Source organism: Lontra canadensis, unplaced genomic scaffold (assembly GCF_010015895.1).
Source record: "Lontra canadensis isolate GAN:19392208 unplaced genomic scaffold, GSC_riverotter_1.0 scaffold19, whole genome shotgun sequence".
NCBI classification, from domain to species: domain Eukaryota; kingdom Metazoa; phylum Chordata; class Mammalia; order Carnivora; family Mustelidae; genus Lontra; species Lontra canadensis.
The window spans coordinates 16573977-16588126 of NW_022631013.1; the positions used below are offsets into that span (position 1 = coordinate 16573977).

At 42.6% G+C, this 14150-nt stretch overlaps 1 protein-coding gene across 2 annotated transcripts in view; it reads left to right on the forward strand.

Moving 5' to 3' along the window:
* The first annotated feature begins 1645 nt into the window (after nt 1-1645).
* The window catches only part of TMEFF1 (transmembrane protein with EGF like and two follistatin like domains 1), an 82044-nt gene continuing 69539 nt past the window's right edge, over nt 1646-14150 (forward strand). For both annotated transcript variants that reach the window (XM_032860718.1, XM_032860719.1), the window contains exon 1: nt 1646-1939. In XM_032860718.1, coding sequence (XP_032716609.1) covers nt 1744-1939 — 196 coding nt within the window. In that variant the 5' untranslated portion in view covers nt 1646-1743. The remainder of the gene's footprint in view (nt 1940-14150) is intronic.

A 14150-nucleotide genomic window follows, 5' to 3' on the forward strand; every position in this document is an offset into this window, starting at 1 on the left:
CCAATGTGGGGCTGGATCCCGGGACCTTGAGATCATGACCTGACCCAAAGGCAGAGGCTTAACCTGCTGAGCCACCGAGGCACTCCAAGGATAAACTTATTTTAACGGTTTTTGATATATACTTGAATTGCCCTCCCAAAATGTATAAATTAAGGGTGCCAGGTTTTGTTAATTCTTTTAACTATTGTTAATCATGTTCAGGAAAAAAAAATCTTGTGGTTTTAATCTGACGTTTATTACTAGTGGGTTTAAATACCTTTTCATATATATATATTGTCTGTATTTTATGTTAAAAAAGACAAGTCAGGTTCTCATTTTTCTATTATGTCAACTTTTTCTTCTTGATTTATATTCTTTATAGTAAGTATATTGTCTCTTATTCACATTGAAAATATTTTCCCTGATGTGGCTTTGCTTGTGGTGGCTTTTCACACATTTTAAAATTTTGAGTCAAATTTATCAATCTTTCAATGAGATTTTAAAATTTTCAAGGTGAGAAGCAGCATAATCTATGAAAAAGGCTGAAGACCTTCCAAAAATTCAGTCCATTATCTTACTGCCTGAGGGTCTCATCTATCATGTGATGGGAAGAGCACAGGACTGGGAGTCAGATCACTTTAAGTCTTTCGGTCCCAACTTCCTCATCTGTGGAATGGGGATGAGAATGAAAACTCCCCTTGCAGGGCTGTAAAAAAGAATTGGAGAGAATGCTCGTAAAGAGAGCTTCGTCCAGGTCTTGCATATGGCAAATCTTCTCTCTGTTTTAGTTATTGGTGGGAAAGGACAATATAGACTTTTAAAACCGTATTTAAAATTCAGTTGGTGTATGAAGGAAAGGGGTGGGGGAGAGGAGCCTAGAATTTAGCCATTTACCCCATCTCTAAGAACTGCAGAGTTGGAGTCAGAACTTGGGTTCCAGTTCGAGTCCAGTCCATTTCTTGGTATGCGACCTTGGACAAGTAACCTTCACCTCTCCGCGGCTCAATTTCTTCACTAGAAATTAGATGTATAATAGACCACCTGCCCTTCTTTCCCAGCCCGGGTGCTGGGCGAAGGAAATGCTTCAAAACCACTTGCAAAGGGCGGCAAAAATGTCTGTTACGGTAGTACATACGGAGCATCCCGGCTGGCCGCCAATCCCCGCGATCTCGCGGAGGAGCGCCCGCGACCCCGGCCCTCGGCACTCCCGCCCCGCCGCAGGAACAATAGCTCCCCCGGAGGCGGTGCCGGCCGCGGGCGGGGGCGGAGCTGCCGACGCGGGCGCTGGGGGTGTGCGCGGGGCGGGGTCGCAGCCACCCCTCCCGCCCGCGGCTCTGTCACGCGCCCCTCACCGGGCGGGCCGGGGTCTTTGTGACGCGGTGGCGACGGCCGCGGACACAAAGGGAAGGCGAGCGGCGAGTGAGGGGCTGGGCCTGCCCCCGCCCCACGACCCCCGCCCGCCGCGCGCGCGCCCGTTCACGCCCCCAGCCTCGGTCTCCCCCCGCCACGCGGGCTCGTACCCTCGCGCGCACCCTCGCGCGCCCGCGACCCTCGCGCGCGCCCGGACCCTCCGACTCCGTCCCGAGCGCGGCGGGCCGGGGCCTGGCGGGCGCTGCGGGTGGGACCGGGATGCTGAGGGGCTGCTCCCCCGCGCAGCGGCGTTGCTGCTAGGAGGCGCCGAGGTAGCGGCGGGGCTCCCGGCGCGCGGCTGGATGCCCCGGGCCTGCGGCTCCCTGCGCTTCCCGCCGTCCAGGGGCGCCAGTCATGGGCGCCGCGGCCGCTGAGGCGCCGCTTCGGCTGCCTGCCGCGCCCCCGCTCGCCTTCTGCTGCTACACGTCGGTGCTTCTGCTCTTCGCCTTCTCTCTGCCCGGGAGCCGCGCGTCCAACCAGCCCCCGGGTAGCGGCAGCGGCGGCGGCGGGGACTGTCCCGGCGGCAAAGGCAAAAGCATCAACTGCTCAGGTAGGAGCGGCCGGAGCCCGCCCCTGCGGCCCCTCCCTCCGCTGCCGCCGCCGCCGCCCTCCCCGTCCTGGCCGCGGCGCTGGGAAAGGCCCGGCGCGGGGCTCCGGGAGAGGGGGACCCCCGGGGTGAACGAGGGCGGAGGGCAGGGCGCGAACATGCCTTGGGGGCTCGGGGCCCGGCGCTGGGCATGGGGAGTGGCCGTGCGTGCGACCATGTGTGTCGAGTGTCTGGGCGAGAGCGGCCGGGCGTGCGGTGAGGTGGTGGGGACGGGACCGGGCAAGGCAGGGGAAGCCAGCCGGGGCTCCTGGTGTGACCGTGGGTGTGCTTGCGGGAGCGCGTGTTTGTGTTGTGAAGGCTCAGGGGAAGCAGGAGTGTGTGTGTGTGTGTGTGTGTGTGTGTGAGAGAGAGAGAGAGAGAGAGAGAGAGACGGTGAGGGGCGGGGGGGGGGGAAGAGCCTGAGGGCCAAGGGAGTGACCATGTGCTGGGAGGTTCTTGGGACACTGGGGTCTCGGAGTGATCCTGTGGGTAAAGGGAACGGGTGGCCCAGAGGATGTTGGTTGACGATGGTAGAAGTGACTGTGTGTTTGTGTGTGTGTGTGTGTGTGCGCGCGTGTGTGCATGTGTATATGTCCTTTGGGTTCAGAGGTGGACTCCGGGGGCTTGGCGTGACCGCGGGGTCTGTGGATGTGAGCAGGGAAAAGTCTTGGGGCCCAGGAAATGACCCTGTGTATTTGTGCGTTCTGCATGGGGCTCGGGGATATACCCCGGGGAATGCATTGAAGAAGAAGGATGGAAGTCCTGGAGTGAACCCCGTTTGTGTCCATTGGGAGGGAGGGAGCTAGGGAGTCATCCTGTATAGGGTTTGGGTATAGAAAGAGGTAATTAGATCTCAGGAAGTGCCTCTGTGTAGCTAGGTGTGACTCTGGGTTTTTAAGGTGGTGTGGAAAGAGGGAACCAGTTCAAAGAGAATGATCTTGTGCGTGTGTTTGTATGTTTTGCTGGAGGGCCTGGAGATGGGCAGCAATGGGAGCAAGGGAGTCACCTCTCCTCTTTTCCGAGGCCGCCCCCCACCCCCCTTGAAAACAAAGAGCTTGCTGGGGCTCTAATGGAAGTGACTGGTGATGAGGCTATCTGGGCAGTAAAGTTCCTTCTTCCTTTCAAAAGGGGTCCCAGAGGAGCCCCTGGGGCAAGGAGAAGCTTCCAGGTCTGATTTAGGGGTTGGTGGGGTGGGCCCTCCTGAAGCTGGCCTAGCAAATGGTAGTCATCATAAGCCACAGTCTTGCTAACTTACCCTTTTATCAATTCTTAATTCTCCACTTGTCTTCTTTAAACCAAGGGGGCCGGGGAAGAGGCCTGGGGGGAAGTGGGAGGGGGGAGGAGGAGGAGGGGAAAGAGGGTGGACTTCAGGCCACTGGGGGATCCACTGGCCTGCCTGACAGACAACCTTTGTACCTTTGGGCTATTGAAGCGGCTGCGTTGTTTCTGGGGGAGTGAGGAGGGAGCAAGAGGGCCTCAGCACAGATGCTACCCTATGTGAAGAAAACCTTTGGCCTGCTGTTTAGATTTCAAGGTCTAAAATCTCTTAGTAATTTTCATAATGGTGTGTTTTATGATGGGGGAGGGATTTTGAGCTCTGTAAACAATGGCATGTCCATTAAAAGCTTTTCCATCCATGTAATAACTTTCACTTTATTTTTCTAATGTTAAGTGGGATATGGGATAAGGCTTTAATAAATAATCATATATTCATTGTTAAGAATAAAAACCATTTGTATATTGGAGTGTCTTTTTGTAGCAAATATTTGTTGTTATCAAACTTGTAAATGATCGCACCATGTCAAAATATTTTACTGGCTAATGTGCTGTGATTATTTGTTCTTGCTAAGCTAATTTGTCCTTAGCAAAACACTGTGTGCTGATGGATGTTTTTGTGTATGTTTTCTAATCCTTTAGTGCAAAATACAACTTTTAAGAAAGGACACAGAGGGCTGGAAACCCTCATGGTGTAGGAAAAGGGGACTGATTTGGAGATCATGGCTCTTGCTAAGCAGCTATGCTATTTGGAGCAAGTTAGTCAATTTTTCTTAATTTCCTCTTCTATTAAGAAAGGGACTTGGATTTAATAATATCTAGACTTCTTTCAAGGATATATTAATATACATGTCAATAAATTAGGCTTATCAAATAAAATGTTTTTTAATGCTAAGATTCATTTGAATAACTCTGGGTCTAAACCTAGAGTTTTGGGGTGCCTGGGTGGCTCAGACAGTTAACCATCTGCCTTTGGCTCAGGTCATGAACCTGGGGGTCCTGGATTGAGGCCCCGCATCAGGCTCCCTGCTCAGCTTCTCTCTTTCCCTCCCTGGTCGTGCACTTCTCTCTCAAATAAATAAATAAAATCTTAAAAAAGATAAAGCTAGAGTTTTAACTAAATGATACTTGTAGATTCTTGTTATAACTGTTTCTAGGATGAAAATCCAGGAGTGATTCATACGGAAAAATAATTTTTTAAGAATTATAATGTGCATCTGTTAATGCAGCTTGAGATTCACATAGATTTTTTTTTTTTTGTAGTTGCTCTTATTACCCAGGTATTTCCACATAAACTGAAGTTTATTCCTTTATTCCTATATTTGATTTTCACCAAAATCTAAATGCTGGCCTTGACTTCCTGTTGATTTTCTTTTTTAAAAAAATTTTTAAAAAAATTCAATTTAATTGACATATACTATATTATTCTTAGTTTCAAGGTAGAATTTAGTGATTCGTCAGTTGCACATAACACCCAGTGCTCATTACTTTAAGTGCCTTTCTTAATGCCCATCACCCAGTTACCCCTTTCCCCACCCTCTAGCAACCCTTCAGCAACCCTCAGTTTGTTTCCTATAGTTCAGTCCCTGTTAATTTTCATTTTTAATTTGGATCATTTCAGCCTACTCTGACCTTTCTGGAGTCTGATTCTGTGAGGCTTAGTGTGTTTTGGTCACTCATAGCAATCTATGAGGCCCTTGCAAATCTAAAAAGGAGGTCTATGGCTTTAGTTAATTAATAGAAGTTGTCTAGATCCTGGAAAAAGATGTAACTCTGTGATATTTTATAGGAGACTTCCTGCTGAATTGGTTAATGTTGATACAATAATCAACCAGCTCTTCAACTATCTATGCATCCTCGTAGAGTTTAACAGATTTTTGAATTTCTGCTGTTCAGCATTTTCCCATTTTGTTCACTAGACTATTAAATATTCTGTCAGATCATCTTGTTAGAATCGGTTATGTATATGTCTGTATCATTCTCCCTGTTTCCATTTTAGTAATCTTATCTAATAGCAAATGTTGTGTAGCCTGCCTTAATATTAATAAAGAGCCCAGGTGGCTTTACTTTTTATTGTGTTCAAAATGTATTTACCCATTCTAGACTTTTACATGGCAAGTTTACCCATAGATGTTTTTCTGGATAGGCAATTCTCCTTTTTTGAAAATGGAGCATGCATTCCTTCATCTCTGGTCTTCTGGCATCTTGTCAAGATAGCTTAGATAATCAGCAGTCAGATCTAAAAGTTTTTTTAGTATCATAGAGTGTGATTTGTTTAGATCAGAATGCAGATTCTTTTTTTTCCCCCCACACATTCATTTTTTGTTTTTATTCTCAATTGGGCACAACATTATACCTAATTATAAAATATTCAAGAAAAGAGGTTCTCTACCCTTGGGTTTCCTGCAGTCCTGTGGGATTTATTTATTTATTTTATTTTTGTTTAAATTCAATTAACATATAATGTATTATTAGCTTCAGAGGCAGAGGTCAATGATTTATCAGTCTTATGTAATACCCAGTGCTTACTACACCATGTGCCCTCCTTAATGTCCATCACCCAGTGATCCCATCACCCCACCCCTCTCCCCTCCAGCAATCCTCAGTTTGTTTCCTATGATTAAGAGTCTCTTATGGTTTGTCTCCCTCTCTGATTTCCTCTTGTTTTATTTTTTCTTATCTTCCTCTATGATTCTCTGTTTTGTTTTTTAAATTCCACATATGAGTGGGATTATATGGTAATTGTCTTTCTCTGATTGACTACTCAGCCATCAAAAAAATGAAATCTTGCCATTTGCAACTACGTGGATGAAACTAGAGGGTATTATGCTTAGCGAATAAGTCAGTCAGAATGCAAATTCTTTTGAATTAGCTCTGTATTCTGTAACTATCCTTTCTTCCTGCCACTTACCTCAGATGTTAGCTTCGTTTTATCAAGAGTTCTATCCTTTAAGATCTAGGTCCTTGATGAAGATTACCCAAGCAAAGAAGAAGCTGAATGGGTCTGTATTTGTCCTTGTCATCTCTTGATATTACAAAATCTTCCCAAAACAGTGGGCCCTTTGTTTATTTTTTCTTATTCTAAACACACCTTTTTTTTTTTTTTTTTAAGATTTTATTTATTTGATCAAGAGAAACACAGCAAGAGAGGGAATACAAACAGGGGGAGTGGGAAAGGGAGAAGCAGGCCTCCCTCTGCGCAGGAGGTCCAGTGGTGGGCTCCATCCCAGGACCTTGGGACCATGACCCCAGTTGAAGGCAGATGCCCAACAACTGAGCCACCCAGGTGCCCCAAACAAGCCTTTTTAAAAAAATTGTTCTCATGCTTCAGCTCTTCAGTCATTCTGGACTTCATAATTGTTGGTTTGGTGTTTTATATCTTATTTGTACTTAATCTTTTAATATCTAACTTATCAGAAAGTTCCCTGTTCCTCCAAAGAGAAGAAAGTTTAGAAATACATGATTTATGTGAAGAAAGATGAACTTTGAACCTAAGGGACCAGGTGACCTTAAACATGGCATTTTTTACCCCCTCATTTGTAACATGAAAATAATGACAGTGCTTCTTTTTGACTCTAGGTTGTTTGAAAAGAACAGATGAGGCTAAAACAGATGAGGAACATTTCCATCTTAGGGAATGTGGTTAAAGAAGTGGAAAAATATACTGAGCGACCAATAGGTGACATTTGGCGATAGATATAAGGTGGAGGATTTGAACTAGGTTTTAAAAAAGTCACAGAATTTAGAAATGGGTCCTCTGGATTGTGATACGGTGGATAGGATGGTACAGGTGGTGTAAACTTCATATTGAGACATGCCTTGTTAGTAGCAACTTAGGATTTCGGGGACTAAAAAGTGAATTTTTAAAAAATCTTTGTGGAATCTTGATCAGGATTTCTAGATCCCTGTTATGTAATATGTGGGTATTTATTAATTTATTTATTGAGCCTTGACTGAGTACCTGCTTTGGGTGCTCTAATATGCTAGATGTTAAGGGAAATAAATGAGAGGCCATCCCTGCCTTCAAGGGCTTCATATTCTAACAGAAGTAGTTAGCTTCTTATAAATCTGTATGAAGAAATTTCTATTTAATACATCTGGGCTTTCTCTCAACAGTCCCCCTATCCACCTCCCAGTTAATAAGTGTTTATTGAACACTGACAGCACTGGAATTTTTAAAGGTGTACAATTATATATATTCACAGAGTTGAGCAACCATCTTGACTATCTAATGACAACATTTTCATCACCCCAAGAAGAAACCGCATACCTACAAATAGTCATAGTCACCTCATGTTCCTCTCTCCTCACAACCCCTGGCCACTATGAATCTCTTTTCAATCTCTTTAGATTTGCCTTTTTGGACATTGCATGTAGATGGAATCAAACAACATGTGGCCTTGGTGATTGGCTTCTTTCACTGAGTGTAGTGTTTTCAAGGTTCATGTATGTTGTAGCTTATGTCAGAACTTCAGTGCTTTTTATGGTTGCATCATATTCCATTATATGGATATAAACCACGTCTTTTTATCCATTCCTCAGTTGATGGACATTTGGATTGTTTCCACTTTTCATCTATTATGAATAATGCTGCTGTAAACATTCATGTGGACATTTTTGTGTGGACATATGTTTTCAGTTCTCTAGGGTGTATGTATACCTAGGAATAAAATTTTTGAGTCATGTGGTAACTCCATGTTTAACAGTTTGAGGAACTCCCAAACTGTTTTCTTTTCTTTCTTTCTTTCTTTTTTTTTTTTTTTAAGATTTTATTTGATACAGAGAGGGAGAGATCACAAGTAGGCAGGCAGAGAGAGAGGGGGTAGCAGGTTCCCTGCTGAGCAGAGAGCCTGATGCAGGGCTCAATCCCAGGACCTTGAGATCATGACCTAATCGGAAGGCAGAGGCTTAACCCACTGAGCCATCCAGGCGCCCCCCCCCCCGCCCAAACTGTTTTCTTTTTCTTTTTTTTTTTTAAGATTTTATTTATTTATTTGACACAGAGAGAGAAACCATGAGAGAGGGAATACAAGGAGGGGAAGCGAGAGAGGGAGAAGCAGGCTTCTCATGGAGCAGGGAACCCAATGTGGGGCTTGATCGCAGGACGTCCGGATCATGACCCTGAGTGGAAGGCAGATGCTTGCTATCTGAGCCACCCAGGCGCCCCCCCACCAACTGTTTTCCAAAGCAGCTGTACTGTTGTACATTTTCACCATCAGTGAGGGTTCCAATTTCCCCATATCCTGGCCAGTACTTATTACTGTGTTTTTGATTATAGTCATCCTTGTGTATGTGAAGTTGTGTATCAGTGTGGTTTTGATTTGCATTTCCCTAATGACTAATGATGTTGAGCACATGTTTATGTATTTATTGACTATTTATATATCTTGTTTGGAGGAACATCTATTCAGATCCTTTGCTGGGCTTGATTTTAACATTTTGGATTGGACATTCCCTTAATAAACCATACTAACCAATTCCTATTGCACATAGATGCTTAAGCTGGTAGATTAGCTTGAGTTGGCTTATGTTTCCTTTATTTCTCTGCTTACCAAGAATCATTTGTGTTTGTTCTCAAAATTGTTTATACCAGTGGCCCTTTGAGTATAAATTAATAAAAATTACTCATATTGGTGTAATATTTATGCAAAAATTTGTTTTTTATGAAATGCTTTGGATAGACTTGATAAAGACTAGAGGCTGAGAGAATTGCCTTTCAATGAATTAGATTGTGGTCAAGACGACTGAAACAGATTGGGGAAACCTTATAAATCTCTGGAAGGATTCTGCTCTTAACAAAAATTTCAGTACTTTTAAGTCTCCCTTTTACTTTAAAGGAAAGGAAAATGGACATTGTAGATAATAGGTGAAGTTTATCCTAGAAAGGAGGGAACTGTGTTTGGTAGACCCAAAGTTTTTGGTGCTACATGAGGAAATGTATGTTTATATGTGTGAAGTTCAAAATGTATATGTCTCATTTTTAAATGATTGGATACTGACTCATTTTAAAATGATTTCCTACCTGACTCTTGATTAATTGATCAGTGGTCACTCATATATGCTTAAAAAGAAAGTTTTCACTATCCAGGTGGCCTAAGGAAGATATGAGTACAGTTTTGAGGGAATGAGTAATTCTGGTTTGTAGGAATCAAAAAAAAAATCTTCCTGACACTCAGTTGGGCCTTTTAGGCAGAGTAGAATGTCAGCTTGAAACATTAGGCACACTTTTGCCTGAGGGCTTTGCTGTTGATACTCCTTTTGCCTGTAACCTTCTTCTTCTTTTTTTAAAGATTTTATTTATTTATTTGACAGAGAGAGATCACGAGTAGAGAGACAGGCAGAGAGAGAGGGGGAAGCAGGCTCCCCGCTGAGCAGAGAAAACCCGACGGGGGCTCGATCCCAGGACCCTGAGACCATGACCTGAGCCGAAGGCAGAGGCTTTAACCCACTGAGCCACCCAGGTGCCCCTGCCTGTAACCTTCTTATTCCCGTTATTTGTCCCCTCAGCTCCTTCAGATCTTTGATGTCACTTTCAAAATGATGCCTTAAAATTTCAGTCTTTTCTTTTTTTTTTTTTTAAGATTTAATTTATTTATTTGAGAGAGAGACAGTGAGAGAGAGCATGAGCGAGGAGAAGGTCAGAGAGAGAAGCAGACTCCCCGCGGAGTCGGGAGCCCGATGTGGGACTCGATCCTGAGACTCCAGGATCATGACCTGAGCCGAAGGCAGTTGTCCAACCAACTGAGCCACCCAGGTGTCCCAAATTTCAGTCTTTTCTATCTTCTATCCGCTCTGCCCCTCTCCCACCTTAATCTTTCCTAATTTTTTTTTTCCTGTTCCAAAACACCTTCTCCTATGTGACCTACTCTACATGTTATTGTCGGTTTCCTCTGTGTAGCTCAGAGAGGGCAGGGAGTTTTTTCTGTTTTGGCACAAAATTAGGTGCCCCTTACATATTTATTTGTAGAATGAATAACTGAATGAACGTAGAAACCGAGGAGAGCTGGGAAGGGTGGTTATTCAAGCCCGAGGGAATGGTGATAGAAAGAGCACAAAGGTGGGGCAGCAAAGGGAATCTTTTGGGATATTGGGGTGTGGGGATTAAAGCTAGAGATGAATCACATGTTGCCACATTAGTAGAAGGCCTTGAAGGCTGTGCCAAAGGTTTGGCACTTGCTCTGAAGATGAAGGGAAACTTAATGGATTTGAGTGACATCATGGTTTTTAGAAAGCAAAGGCTGGCAGTGGTGAAGGTGACTGGGAGAAGAAAAGAGACTGGGAGCACAGTGTAGAGAACAACAGCGGATGTGGGCAGAACTGGATTGTGGTCTTCCCTTCTAAACCATGGAGGTATTGGCAACATTGGGCTCTTGTTTCTACAGGGCAAAAGTCAGCCAGAGCTGTCCGATGGGGTGTGAGCACTTCTCTTTGCCAGTCCCTGCCCAGCTAGGCTTTCATTGATCTTTTTCTCCCTTAGCTTCTGGATCTTTTGCTGTAGGAGGCGGTGTGAAGTGTGATGCTTTTAATTTGAGATGGAAAGCTTGTTTGGAGGAAAGTCAAATTGGTGTGTATTTCTTTCCTCATTCCTGTTATTCACCATGACCAAGTTGGATGCAAGTTCTTATTTCTGCAGTGCCCAGCCCTGAGCACCTCTCCTGCCAGTGTTCCTTGTGACTTTGACTGCACTCCATTCTTTTCCTTCTCAAACCTTTCCTTGAATTCACCTTTTACCTCTTCATATTTGAAAGCTACTCTGCATTTCTCATTATACCATTTTCCTTGAAATGTTCCCTAATGATGTTTGTATCATATCTATTTTTTTGATTAATTTTATATCTTAGTACTACCTTCCCCCCTCAACTTTCCCTTTTTTTCCTCTTTTTACATTCTTTAGGTGGCAACTGATCATTATGTGTCTTTTTCCTTACCATGAGAGGCATTTCAGGTAAAATTCCTCTCATGACTGTTATAAAACATGTAAGTGTGGATATGTTACAGATACTTTGTTTTGTGGTTTTTGCATTATGGTTTAAGAATGGGGCATAGAATTTTTAGCTTTTTGTATTAAAATTAGGTGTCTCTCTGCCTCCCAGTAGGAGAACAAATTTTGTGTGTTATCCTTGTAGTCCAGGAAAGAAAGTGTTAACATCCTTGGCGTCTTAGTCCCCTGTTATATAACTATTGATTTTACTTAAAATTTTTAAATTTTGAATTAATTTCAAACTTAGAGAAAAGTTCAGTAGTACACCCAGGTTTCCCAGTTGTTAAGATTTTACATTTGCCTTATCATAGTCTCTTTCTATAACTTTCCTTATTTATCTGTTGAAATCTTTTTTCCTGAACCTGATTCTGCCAGGTTGGAGCCTACCAAAGGCAGTCGTTTAATTTATGCTTTGTATCAGTTCCATACTTTTAAAAATTCTTTGTTTTGTAATTTCCTGTTAATGAAATAGTGAAGCCTCTAATTACACTGATAATAGGTTCATTTTGTGTAGTTTTTCTGTTTTTCTTATATTTTTGTTATTCTGTTTGGGACATACGCATTGAATTTTATTTATTTCATTTTTTGTTATACTTTTATTTTTGTGTAGGGTAGATTTAAAGTATGTCCTGTAGGGGCGCCTGGGGGGCTCAGTTGGGTGTGTCTATTAATTTTGGCTCAGATCATGATCTTGGTGTCATGGGATGGAGCACTGTGTGGGGCCTACTTAGGATTCCACACCCCACCCCACCCCACCCCACCCTGCTCACATGCATGTGCCTTCTCTCTCTCTCTCAAAAACACAAAAACAAAAGTATTTCCTGAAGTCATAATGATATCCATCCTTTTCTGGATTTGTGTTTGCCTTTTAGTTTTCAGTGTTGGGGTTTGCTTCCCAATACAGATGTAGACGGTTTTTTAAGTATTCGCCCACTGACATAAAATGAGGTAATGATATTTGTGCTACCCTCCATCATCATCATCATTTTTTGAAGTGTATAATCCATTAATCCACTATTTTTTAGTAGTATGGACACAAGATTATACAACCATCACCACAATCAATTGTAGAATATTTTCGTCCTACTCCAAGGAAACTTCATACTCTTTAGCATTCACTTTCTAAACCCTAGTCCCCCAGCTCTAGGCAGCCACTAATATACTTTTTGCTGTATATTTGCCTGTTTTGGATAGGCATACTGCATTTCGCTTATCCATTTATCAGCTGATGGACATTTGGATTGTTTTCTTCTTTATAGCTGTTATGAATAATGATTATGAATAATGCTTCTATGAACATTCATGTGCAAATTTATGTTGGGACATATGTTTTCAGTTCTCTCAGGTTTATACCTAGGAGTAGAAGTGCTGGGTCATATAGTAAACCTGTTTAACATTTTGAGGACCTGCCAAACTATCCTCCATTTTACATTTTCACCAGCAATGCGTGAAGGTTCCAATTTCTCCACATCCTGATCAACACTCATTACTATCTTTTTTTTTTTTATTATAACTAACCATTTCATTTTTTTAAATCCCTCATTTCCCCTGTATATGTCCCTTTCTTTTTTTTTTTTTTTAAGATTTTATTTATTTTATTTGACAGACAGAGATCACAAGTAGGCAGAGAGGCAGGCAGAGAGAGAGAGGAGGAAGCAGGCTCCCTGCTGAGCAGAGAGCCCGATGCGGGGCTCGATCCCAGGACCCTGGGATCATGACCCGAGCCGAAGGCAAAGGCTTTAACCCACTGAGCCACCCAGGCGCCCCTATATGTCCCTTTCTTTAATGGAATTTAAATTCTTAGTTTCTTTTAAGCTGGATTAATAAGTGTTAACTCATTTATTCCCTTCCTCCTTCTCCCCTTTTCCCCTTCTTTTTCATTGTAAGAAACATTGTTTTAACAGAAGTATTTTCATTATTTCTACAATTAGTTCCATTATTAGCTTCTCTCATGGGATAAATGAGGCATTTAAGAGTTGGCATACATTCTCTTCTCATGCACTTTGAAATTGTTTAAATCTTAAAATTCCCTCAGTATTTGCTTTCAGTTTATTAGATGTTTTTCTGTTAATCCTTTGTTACTATTTGAATAGATTTCTTTTTTACAAGAGTCATGTATTTTTCATGGCTCAGTTGTCTCATCAATTTTTGAAAAGTTTCAGGTTCTGAAGTTCTTAACACATTCTTCTGCCTTCAGAAAATTTGGCAGGTATTATGTTTTTAGCTACAGTTCCATTTCTCTTATTTTTGTGCAGATATTCTGAGTTTTTCTCTTCCATGGTTAAAAAGAAAAAAAGAAAAACCCACACTTTTTTTTTGTTGTTCTTATACAGGCAGTATTTGATGTAATAAAGAACTTGAGGAATATGGAAAAATATAAAGAAGAAATCTGTGATGATTGCCATTCTCTCCTGTAATATCTTAATGTTTATGCTGAAATTGCTTCATTTTATTCCACAAAAAATTTAAATTTTTTTCTTAAAGATTTTATTTATTTTTGTGAGAGAGAGAGGAGAGAGAGAGAGAGAGAAAGAGATAGCATGCGCGTGGGAACAGGATTGGGGGACAGTGGCAGAGGGAGAAGCAGACTCCCTGCCCAGCAGGGATCCCAACAGGGGACTATCCCAGGACCCTGAGACCATGAACCAAGTGGAAGACAGATGCCCAGCTGACGGAGCCACTCACATGCCCCTCTTTTGGGAATTTTAAGTTTAGATTATTTTGCCTTAGCTTTCATCTAATACTGTTTTGCAAGTGAATGTAAACTGCTGATATTTCTATATCAGTTCTGTTGTTCATAGCCTAAATGGTACATTTAGATTCCTCTTTGTTCACAAGTCATTTTAGTCAGTGTTTAGTGTCCTGTGTTCATTTTTTTCATACTTTTTTCTCTTTAAAGTGGTTTAAGGTATTTTTTTT